Below are 12,487 nucleotides of genomic sequence, written 5' to 3'. Positions count from 1 at the left end.
TTTTGCATATAGCCCACAAATACTGGACAACTTTTAGATTTGATCTAGGACACGCCCTTCCCAGATCTAAAACTCTTTGCACATTTAAATCTGCCTTACCTGCAGTGCAACATGGTAGAACAGAGTAGAACCGAACCGCTCATCTCTAGTTCCTATGGGTGCAAAATACACAGATATATCCTGTCTAATGGCGAGCACATTGAGGTTTTAAGGCATATAAAGCTATGCACATCTGAAGTTGAAATCTGTTCCCGCAATCAAATTGAAAAAAGTTTGTATTATAGGAGATTGATGAATTGGGAAATGAAGAGGTCCCCATTCTAGTGTATGGGGACCATGATCCACTTCAGGGATGACCGGTAAGCAGGAGATTTCACTGAAATCTCCTGTGTAACATGTTTCATGAATGGTGCCAGTACTTTAATTTTACAAAAGTAGGTGAAAAAAATATATTTTCATCCACTTTAAAGGAAAATGAATACGCCCAATAGAAACATATAATTAGCAGCTGTTTTGTGAAGATGGGGAATGTGAGATAACATTTGGTGCAAAGAGACCAGTTTGTTTAATGTTGTTTTGTAATAATACAGCTGTCTCCTTGTTGCTCAGTCTCGATCGCTTGTCACTTTCACTGTGCTGCAAACAATAGGTACTTATTATAATTGACAGGATTGTCTACAGCCCAGGTAACCTCAGCCAGAGTACATGATTAGATGGGGCGAGATATACTGTAGTAAGAACGAGTTGCCTATTTAGAAGCATTATGATTGCAAATCAGTAAAACAAAAGAAATTAAAAATATGTAATTGCATTGTTATAACATTGTTTACAAACAGTGTCCTATATGTAAAAGTATAAAACCCACATGCCTTCAAATGCTTACTCCAATTTGGTGTAATATTTAGATGAATATTGTAGATTGTGTTTAAAATATAATACCTTTTAAAAAAAAAAGTATCACTTGCATGTTTAATAGCAGCCTGTAACTTGACTAGCTTAATACAAACTGTATACAACATGTGGAATTTAGATACATATCGTTACCCTTCCTACCATATACATTCCGTTTGTTCTGAAACATATTGTAGCTCTTCTGGTGATGCTGTTTGAAACTTATTTAAATAACCTCATTGTTTACATTTTAATAGAACAACAGGTGGAAAAACTACAAAACAAAAACCAAACGTAGCATAGATAGATGAATAGGTGAATGATATAACCACCAAGTGATTTTCAGAAACGTTTACAATTATAAAACATTTTTTAAAATCACATTTCACACAAAGCAAGATCCAACTAAGATTCATCCGACTAAGGGGTATATTTACTAAATTGAGAGTTTTTAGAAGCTGAGATGCTGCCCATAGCAACCAATCAGATTCTACTTAACATTTAACTAGCACCTTCTAGAAGATAATAGCTAGAATCTGATTGGTTGCTATGGGCAACATTTCCACTTCTAAAAACTCTCACTTTAGTAAATTTACCCCTAAGAGTCAGCCCCTGTGCATAGGGTATGCAGTCAGGATGGCGACGGTCTGAATGTCGACCGTCGGCATCCCGACTGTCTAATCCCGGCAAGGGTCTAATGACAGGTGTCGAAATCCAGACACCTGTAATTTTACCTACGCCAGGAGCCTGAACGAAGATAAACCGGGTGCGTAAAGCCGCGGGTTTAGGTTCGGGGCTCCCGGGGAGGGCTTAGGGTTGGGCAGCCTCCCTGGGGGGGTTAGGATTAGGCTAGGAGAAGGGGAGGTTAGGGTTAGGCACCCCCGGGGGGAGGTTAGGGTTAGGCACCCCCCTGGGAGACTTAGAGTTAGGCTGTGGGGAAGGGGGGGTTAGGTTTAGGCACTTAGAGGGGGGTTAGGCACTTGGGGGGGGGGTTAGGCACCCTTAAGGGAGGGTTAGGGGGGGAAAGGTTAGCGATACTTACCTTAATTAATGATCTGGATTTTCACCCTTGCCGGGATTTGAAATCATACTGATTCCGTGAATAGATCTGAAAGGGGGATTTCCCCTCACATTTATGTGTGTGCTACCACCAGATATGAAGAAAGAAAGAACAAATATCATGAGCTGAGTGGAAGTTATGAAAAATATTTAAAATTGTTCTGTTGTAAAAGCGGACGGTCTCTTACGTTTATATAGCACCAGGTTATTGCTTCTCTGTGTCTGTAACATTTAACATTCAGGCTGCTTCTTTAGAGAGCACCCACTGGTGTAACGTATCTGTATTTTCTTTTCTAAAAATGATAAAATCAATATGCTGTATTATATGTGTAGTCATTTATAGTATCTCCCAATTGACCTAAATTCTGCTTTGACCTGATAGGGCCTGGCCCTGGCTCATTATGTATGGATTGCTCCACTGCAAGTGGTCCTTTTGATTGGTCTGATCTGGGACTTGCTGCAGGCGTCTGCTTTCTGTGGTCTGGGTTTTCTTGTCATTCTTGCACTATTTCAAGCATGGTTGGGAAGACTGATGATGAATTATAGGTAAGAATCTAATTTTGTTTGTAATTTATTAATTCAATAAAAAAAAAACATATCTAAATGTATTTATTATTATTATTATATTAATAATAATACTACAAAGTTTGTTTTAATTGTAGAATAGCAGATAGGTAGTGGTGAGCCACCCAGTAACCCTTTCAATGCTGGTCAGTTGTGGGTAAATGAGACCACTACACATGTACTAACATTCTGCCACACTGTAGTGCCACCCACATTATGCTACAGTGTAGTGCATCTACATTATGCCATGCTGTAGTGCCCCCCACATTATGCCACACTGTAGTGCCCCCACATTATGCCACACTGTAGTGCCCTCCACATTATACCACACTGTAGTGCCCCCCACATTATGTCACACTGCAGCGCCCAACACATTATGTCACACTGTAGTGCCCCACACATTATGTCACACTGTAGTGCCCACACATTATGCCACACTGTAGTGCATCCACATTATACCACACTGTAGTGCCCCCCACATTGTCACACTGTTGTGCCCACACATTGTCACACTGTAGTGTCCACACATTATGCCACACTGTTCTGCCCACACATTATGCCATACTGTAGTGCCCACACACTATACCATTGTAGTGCCCACACATTATGCCACACTGTAGTGCACCCCACTTATGCCACACTGTAGTATCCTAAAATTATGCAACCTGTAGTACCCACAGATTGTGTCACCAGTAGTGCCCACACTTTATGTCCAACTGTAGTGCCCAAACATTATGCCACTGTAGTGCCCACACATTATGCCACTTGTAGGGCCCACACATTATGCACGTGACTCCAATATTATTACACACTGTAGTGCCCTCAAATGATGCCACCTATAGTGCCCACACATTATGCCAGACTGTAGTGCCCACACATTATGTCACCTCTAGTGCCCACACAGCCTTGATGACTGCCTGGCAAGCATCCTGCCATAAGAACAGCGCCATAGGCCACAGCCTTCTGTTATAGAGGGCGTGGCTACAAATCAGTGGGGCCCACCAGGGATTTCCTCGAATCCCCGTTGGCACTCCTGGGTACAGGACTATGAAATTACTGTTAATAACTGTATAATTTCAAGTACAGGGTACATTATTTTTTATACACAAATGTAATTTAAAAAATAAAGATATCAGTTACTCAAATCACAGACACAAATCACAAACACAATAACCAATTGTCACACTGGCACACAGAATCATACTTACAAAGAATCACACTGACATATAGAGTCACATTGACATATAGAGTCACACTGATATAACCTTGAGCAGCTAAGAAAATCGAGAAATCTTTATTTCAATGTACAAATATAGTGACACAGTGCAGAATCTCTGGTACACCCCTCCCAATGAATAATTATGCACTTGGAGGGGTTTAAATAGCGTCATTTGGCTAATAAAGAAGTCAGTTTTCAGGTGAATTTTTCTAAAAGCTCAAACATGGGTAAAATAATGTGGGACAGGAATGTGAGTGTTGTATTGATGGGAAACTGTTTTTAGAACTAGCAGATGGGAGTAACAAGCGCTTTTTCCAACATTTTACAAACTTGTATAAAAACACTGAAAATCAATTTACAGACATTCTTTGTACCCCAAAATTCTGGATAACACCTGCTTGCTATCATTTTTCCACCATTTACAAAAAATGTAAAAATCAGCCATTTGACACCTAGAATTTTCAGTACTTTCCTTATGGCCACTAACAGCCTCCTATATGGGCCTGCTATCTCAGTAGTCAGATTTTGGGGGTTCAGAATGATTCCCCTAGTTTTTCATGCCCTACTCCCAGGTTGCATTTGTACAAAAGTCACACAACTTCGCTGCGAGTTCCACAAATTAGCATTTCTAATTGTGCTCGTTCTTGCGGTGTATGTGAGTTTGATGATGCAAGTTAACTTTCACGAACTTGCACCTATTTGGATTGTCCCCAAAGACAGACATGCATACAGTGACAGAAGCCCTCCCCACCACCTGTTCTCTTACCTTTCTTGGTGCTTTGCATTGGACCAATATGATGCCAATCTCTCAGTACTCATGTTATAGTTGCAGCACTAGTTGAGTCCCAGGAGGCGCCTCTTTCCCTATACAGGTAACCTCCTGTTGCTGCTGTCATGAGTGGAGTGCGCAGAACTTTCATACATCATCAGAGGTAAGTGGAGTGCCTGTAGTGTATAATTGTCATTTTCTGATATCAGAAGGCACCAATTCTAAAAAATAGTATTTACAGAACTGGTATCCGACTCTGTCCAAACATTACATATTTATAGAATTAATCCTTGCTGTATGTCTTTAGTAGTATATATGACACTAATAAGAAATGTGTATTTTGTGGCTACAGTGGAGTATTATTTTATATGTTTATTAGTGGCGTTAATGATCAATGTTAAAATGAAGCTTGTATTATTGCATTACTATCTTATAGAGACAGGAGGGCAGGAAAGATCAATGAGAGGCTTGTGATCACATCTGAAATCATTGACAACATACACTCAGTAAAAGCCTACTGTTGGGAGGATGCCATGGAGAAAATAATTGAAACTATCAGACAGTAAGTATGATCCTTGACAATATATACACACGTTTTCACATTATATATTCATAAGTGTTAGCCTAATAATCATGCCATATTTTGAAATTATAAACATGTGGAATTGTACACTATTCCCCTCAATATGTAATATGAACAATTCCACAATTTCACACTAATACAAATAGTGGTTACCGCTTAATTGCTTAAACAGTTCCTGTCATCAGTAGATCAGTCTGACAAATGCTGTGTCTACACACATGGCAGGTTTAACAAAACCCAGATGTATCCTTGATGCAGTTTGTTACTGTGTCTTGAGTGTTTCTTGAGCTGCATCCCCAATTGCAACTTAAGAAAACTGCAGGAGAGATACTGTGGCATGGAGATGGATTGGATTGACCTGTGTGCTGCACTGACTGGCTTCCAGATAGGCAGCAACGGTATACAAGGATTGATGTTTTGCCTTGAGGAAGTACATCATGCCATCAGCGCCTTTTTCTCACAGTTCTGTGTGGTCAGCATAGGCAGAGCAACATAGGATCAATAGCTCTGTATGCCGCGCTGTTTTTCTGGCATGTTTCTTGAGTTGCGTTTGGTTGATGAGTCTAAATTATTTTACACTTCCATGATCTTCTGTTCAGTTGCAATTATCTTTTATCGCCTTTGGGAAATTATGTGAGTGCCAATTTATCTGTGTTGGGTCCTGAATGATTTACTTATCAGAATATGCAAATATACACAATAAGGAAAATAATAAACATGCAAGGTTTGTAAATAAAGATAAAGGGGAACAATGTAAACAACAATGAAGGAGATACATGCAGATAAATATAATGAAGTTGGGACAACAAATAACATATACAATAAATTCTTATAGTATTCCACTGGACTACTGACTGGGACTGGCCCCTCTCACTCACCCCCTGCCATTACCAAGCTCAGTGCACTGATTACTGTATTCAATAGGCATGGACAGCAATGATGTCAGATTAGATCAGGCCATGCAGACAGGTGCTGTCATCTCCAAATATAGATCCAATGGATGGCAGGCTTTATAGGTTTAAAGAGCAGTTTGAATACTTTGCCTACGTTCTTTGTATTCTTTAGTAATGACATTTATTAAAGGTCTAGAGAAAATAATGTATGTAGACTAAATAAATAATACATTGTGACTGTGAGTCCAAGCAAATGCATTGCATCTGATGATGGTTTTACCTGGAACCTGCCCACAGAAAGTGTCAAGTTTTTCGAGAGTTTAGTTAAAATGTATTACACATGGCTGATCTAATTGGCTTTCATGGGAAATGCTAATATTTGTCTTTCTGTTTTGATATTGTATTCAATAAGCTGTTTTGCTTACATTTATATGGTCTGTGATGAGATTACATGGTATGAACATAGAATAGGCATGTGTAAATGTGCTACAGGATTGTATTTCATCTCATTGTTTCATTTATGTTGTCTACTGGCTTCTTGAAATATTAAATACTATACAAACTCTATACTAATAGTTGACTTGTAATCTATCTAGCCTGAAGTCCCAACATTTGACACAACGGTGTTTCGTAATAATGTAAGTAATGCTGGGTACACACTGACAGATATATTGGCCAATCAATTGATTGGCCAATATATCGGGTGCCCGTCAGCCAGTGTGTACCAGTGATATGCCTGTGAATGACGTCATTCACAGATCTATCGCGTCGGCTCTGCTGCACAGCCATAGGCAGATATATCTGTCCATCGGGCAGTGTGTATGGGTGGTCTGCTGACCGGCCGTACACATGCAGTACAGGCTGCGGGGAGGGGGGCGGAATACACCCCTGGCCAACGGGACCTGCGGCCAGAGACAGATGATGGTCGACTACCATTATCTGCAGATATATCTGTTCAGTGTGTATTCAGCTTAAAAAGTTAAACTGCAGACGGTTCTCATAGATTTTAGCTTACTGCACATACGGCAACTTAATAAGTCAGTAATTGTACATGCACCAAATCAGACTTATGTGCACAGATGGAGTTTGCTGGTGATATATCTATTTCTTAGTGGATCTTTTGCACTCAGCATGGGGTTGAGTCCCGATACTAATGATGACAACTGCAGCTGCGGACATAAGAACAAGGGCAGAATAGACTTCCACATGTACTTGTGCAGATCTTTAGTATACACAGCCGGATTCTCACATTAGCATAATGTAGCAAGCAGACATCCGCGGCCAGATAGAAATGTGCCCATGAATGCATCCTTATCAGTCCCTATGTGCAGTCATAAGGCTCTCTGTACGCCTGAGCTACCACAATGCTTTGTTTTGAAGCAGAGGTTGCAAATGTTAGAATGGTCTCTTTACTACATACAAGCAGCTCTACACCAAAAATGAGATGAGGAAGGTGTTTGTCATGCTGAGGAGGGGTGTGAGCAGTATATACGCTATATGTAATGATTATCTTGCCTGCACACTGTAGCTCAGCCACAACTCCTTCTCTGGGTGCTCCCCCAACAGATTGCCTTGCTGCATGACCGAAATAGGCAGATGTGGAGGAATGAGGGGAAATGTGGCACCCCTTTCTCCTTATTGGCCTTAGTATCTAGACCCCATAACTTTTACCTCTTCCAGTTAGGGTGTGAATGTCAAGTGAAATGTTAAGGGTTATACATAGTCACTTTCAATGTGTGTTACAAATGTTAGGTGTGCAAAAACAAACAAGCAATAAATGTATAATCAGTATGAGTTCTGCGCTGTTTGTCTTCTCACAGGACTGAATTGAAGCTCACCCGAAAAGCTGCCTACGTGAGATATTTCAACAGCTCTGCCTTCTTCTTCTCTGGGTTCTTTGTGGTGTTTCTTTCTATACTTCCCCATTTACTTACAGCCGGTATCACCCTCCGGAAAATCTTTACCACCATTTCATTCACCATAGTGCTGAGAATGACAGTTACACGCCAGTTTCCCTGGGCTGTACAGACCTGGTACGACTCTATAGGAGTAATAAATAAAATACAGGTATGCCTTATTGTATACTAATGTTTATTGCTAAAGCCTTATCCACATCTCTGAAGAAGGAGATTGAAAAACTAGCAAAGCACACAAGATATTAAGCTATATAATAATGATTTGCGCCTACATACAGTATATACAGAACAAATGATATAAGTCAGTATACATTTCTAATGTTTATATAAGCAACATTTCCCAATACATTTCAACAAGTAAAACAGTTTACAAAACTTTCAGCAAGTTAATCAGCTTTTCAAATGAAACATGAACTTTTGCATTTTTACCTAAATCTCACACAATATAGAGCAGTGTTAGGAGACAGAGCGAAAAGTGATAAGAAAGTGATAAGGTGCCAGCCAATCAGCTCCCAACTGTCATTTTTCAAACACAGCCTGTGAGATGGCAGTTGGGAGCTGATTGACTGGCACCTTATCACTTTCTTATCACTTTTCACTCTCCTAACACTGCTTAGTAAATAGACCCCAGAGTCTTTCTTTTGCACCACAGCTGCATACAAATGGTAGTGCATTAGGGGCCTGATTCAGAGACGGACGCTAATGCGATTGCAGCTGCGATTTCGTACACAATGCAGCAGGGAAAATACACTAATGTTAGCAAAGATCACCTGAGCATAAACACCCCCACTGCTGCCTTCTCATTTGCGTGCGAAGACGCATACCTGCGGAAAATATTGGTAACATTGCCGCAAATCGTCGGCCATCTTGCTCTTACGGCAGGTCTGACCTGCTGCAGCCTTGGAAGCTCTCCTGACAAGCAGAGCTGCGTATGCACTCACAGTGGCTAATTTATGCACGCCCATGTAACAGCGTTTTTCTGACCACTCCCCGTTACCACCTCCAAACGCTGACAACCTGTCACTCACTCTGCAATGGATTCCCATGTGCGATGGCAAACAATTGCTTGATTGCATGCGTAATCGTCTTTGCGTCCATCTCTGAATCAGGCCCTAGGTGCTTAGGATTTGTATTTGAATTGCAATTGTGGCAGTGTAAATTAGCACATTGTGTGTGAATCTGCATGGCGTGATATATGGCGCGGCTCAGTCCTATTGTCCTCTGGTCTCTTGCTTTTGTCTCAGATTAGCACTTGTGTCGCACACTGCTGTAGTGCTCAGGGTGTTCATACTTGGTGCTTTTTGTGCATTCGCAATTTCCTGAAATGGTGAGCGACGGGATGCATGGCAGGGCTCACTCTCATTTTAATGCTCATGTTTTGGGCATAGATTAATGAGGACACATCTGCAGGCTTATTTATGAAAGTGTATTAGTGTTCAACCAGTGTACAAAAACTATTGAAGCAACTAAGACAGTCTCATTGTTCCCCTCAGTCTAAAGGTTAATAATGTAGAAGATGACATATAAAGAAGGGTGGTGTTAAGGTGAGAGTTAGGATGGTGTTAAGGTGAGAGTAAGTTGGTATCTGAAGTGAGGTTGTTATTGTTTCTATCTGGCATAGTTTCAGCTGGATTCAAAGACAAGTGCACCCCTTTTATGGGGGAAGTTCCAAGACCTGGAAAATGGGTGGCTACCTTAACATGGACTTGGCAGACAAATTGGTGCAGCTGACAAAAGGTTGACAGTTCAAGGTCGACATTTTTTTTTCCAACATTTTTAGCGGACAGTTGGGTTAGTTACTAGGGGGAGTGTTGGGCTATGATCAGGTTTAGGCACTTGGGGGAGAGTTACGGTTAGGCACCAGGTGGAAGGTTATGGTTAGACATTTGGTGTAGACCTATACATTGTTGACCTATTATCCATCGATCTCCCACTATTATCGCCTTATACATCTATGTTGATAGCTATATAGGGTACTATTAGCAAAGTTCCTGCATTCTATTTCATACAATAAATGTAGTCATTGTCCTGATAATAGAAATTGAATAGATTTTATTGTTGAAAACTTTTTCCTTCTTTTTATGGTTAGATTAGTTGTTTCGGTGACACACAAACAACTTTTGATGTCACTTCCTATCACATACTAGGTACAGGGTTCCCTGGAGTGAATGTTGTCCACTACACACTTCACCGGGCTTAATAAGAGATGTTTTAGGAAAACTCGAGAACTGGTTGACAACATTTTCAAAATAGAAGTGGTATTAGATGCCATAATACATTATTTGCACAATAAAGCATGTCTATTTATTTGCCTATTGGGGGTAAAATAGTTGTTGCTTAATCTTTATTTTAATATATTCAACAGGAATTCTTGCAAAAAGATGAATATAAATCTTTGGATTACAACCTGACAACCACAGAAGTGGCCATGGAGAATGTTACAGCTTCCTGGGATGAGGTCTGTGTTTAGTGTAAATCCTCTATAGTCAAAATAATTTGAGTGATCTTTAAGGAAGTTTAGTAAAAGAAAAACAAAACTTGTGGAGCTATCAGAGTATTTCAGGGTAGTCACAATGGAATTATAAAATCATCCCACTTCTTACTGGATGAATGTGTCAAATGTCTCTTTTATTATCTACGAACAGGGGATTGGAGAAGCTTTTGGAAAAGCCATGCTTGAAAATGGGGGCAGCCCTTCAAAGGACGACCCGAACCTGTTCTTCAGTAACCTCTCACTGCATGTTACCCCAGTGCTTTCCAACATCAATTTTAATCTTGATAAGGGAGAGCTTCTGGCAATTGCTGGGTCTACAGGGTCTGGAAAGGTAATCAGTGTTTTGCATTTATTATATGTATTGTGTATTTTGTTATTTAATATAGCAAATACAATACTACTCTATATCCGCTGTTATTGTAATAAACCTCAGCTTCATTGGGTCAGTGATGAAAGTGCAATTTGTGATAGTTTGTATTAATATTTGTCTTTGAATTTACACATTTATTGCAACAATCTTGTCCATTTGTTTTACACCATAATTCCTGTGCTACTGTAACATTAGGGGTAGATGTTTAAAAATGTAGAGAGTGATAAAATGGAGAAGATTCCCGTAGCAACTAATTCGCTACTAGTTATTATTTAATTAGCACAGTCTAAAAATGACAGAAGCTGCTTGGTTGCTATGGGCAACTTCTTTTTATCTCTCTCTAAGGTTTGATATATCTTTCCCAGAGTGCAAAATAGAGAGACTGAGATAAATAAATCCTGAAATAAATCTGTACATACAGTATCACACATAATAAAGACTCAATGTTCCCTCCAGTCATCATCATCATCATCATCATCATAATAATTAATAATAATAATTTATTATTGTGGTCTTAAGATGATAGTAAGCTGGAGTTTGGTTGTTTCCTCCAAGCATCATAGAAGGTGCACCCCGATCTTTTTTTTTTTATGGGGGCACTCAGAAGATTCAGAAAGTGGGTGGGCACTTGCCAAATGATTTGCTTAACTAATGTGGCAGTTTGGGCCTATTAATCAGTATTTGCAAATAAGCCTTTGTGGGTATTTATCACACGAATAAACAGTGAATGTAGGCTATGTAGAGTACAGCTAGTATAGAATTATTTCCAGTAGTATGAATGATCATTGGCTACAAAGTATGTATGGCAGTACCCAGCAGCAGAGTCTGGCATGTTTATAGTAAATAGCAGTAATTTCTAGTAGAATAGAATTTCACAAATAAGGCAAAGTTAACTATGGAAAGTGGCTGATAATGAACGTGAAAGTTTACTGATAGGAAATAAACAAATGGCTGGAGAAGCTTTCATACAGCCGTTAAATTGCGAGTCCCAGTCAGTGTCCCATTACATTATGCAGAATAGTCATGTAGCATGTTTGTTTTATTTTAATGTGTTTACATGATTAATCTGTAAACCATTGTGATGTATTGTATAAAATGTATATTATATATCATAATGTGCATGAAACATCTTTATTATGGACTTTAAACAAATATATATTTTTTAAAGATATATTCGTACAAATGCTCTCTGTGGGCAACCCATTACTTGTATTACTTTTTACTAGAAGGAAGGAAATTTCACACAAACATCCAAATTAATTTGTAGCTATGTGCAAACTGTTCCTCGGTTTTATGACGTTCAGAAATTGTGCAAATTGTTTTCCAAAATGATTTATGCTTTAAGCCCCTGTCTTCCTGTTGACCTCAGACTGACATCAAAGATAAGGCTGGCATTAAACTGATACATGTAACACCTTTCTCTGCATTTCTCAACCATTGCTTTGATGGAGGCTGGCTACTATTTAACTAAGAAATTATAACGGCTGTCAAAAACTGCGCTGTCGTTTTATCACCTGATTATCTGCTTATAAAATATCTGGGAATATGATTTTACAAGTTAATATAAGGTGTTCTTTGTCAAAGTACTATGTAGTAACATTTGACAAGAGTAGTACATACATTTTCTCACCCAGTGGGGTCTATTTACTAGCCTTGGATGGAGAGAAAGTGAACGTAGATAAAGTCCCACCCAATAAGCTCCTAACTGCCATGTCACAAGCTATGTTTG

General features: G+C 39.5%; 1 protein-coding gene across 1 annotated transcript in view; it reads left to right on the top strand.

Annotated features, from left to right (window-relative positions):
- CFTR (CF transmembrane conductance regulator) overlaps nt 1–12,487 on the top strand; it is a 163,516-nt gene that overhangs the window by 43,405 nt on the left and 107,624 nt on the right. The window contains exons 6-10 of the mRNA XM_088457430.1: nt 2,333–2,496; nt 4,939–5,064; nt 7,799–8,045; nt 10,260–10,352; nt 10,540–10,719. Coding sequence (XP_088313556.1) covers nt 2,333–2,496; nt 4,939–5,064; nt 7,799–8,045; nt 10,260–10,352; nt 10,540–10,719 — 810 coding nt within the window. The remainder of the gene's footprint in view (nt 1–2,332; nt 2,497–4,938; nt 5,065–7,798; nt 8,046–10,259; nt 10,353–10,539; nt 10,720–12,487) is intronic.

This window comes from Taudactylus pleione, unplaced genomic scaffold (genome assembly GCF_031769625.1).
Source record: "Taudactylus pleione unplaced genomic scaffold, aTauple2 ptg000041l, whole genome shotgun sequence".
In the NCBI taxonomy this organism is placed as follows: domain Eukaryota; kingdom Metazoa; phylum Chordata; class Amphibia; order Anura; family Myobatrachidae; genus Taudactylus; species Taudactylus pleione.
This window is presented reverse-complemented; position numbering and strand designations above follow the sequence as displayed.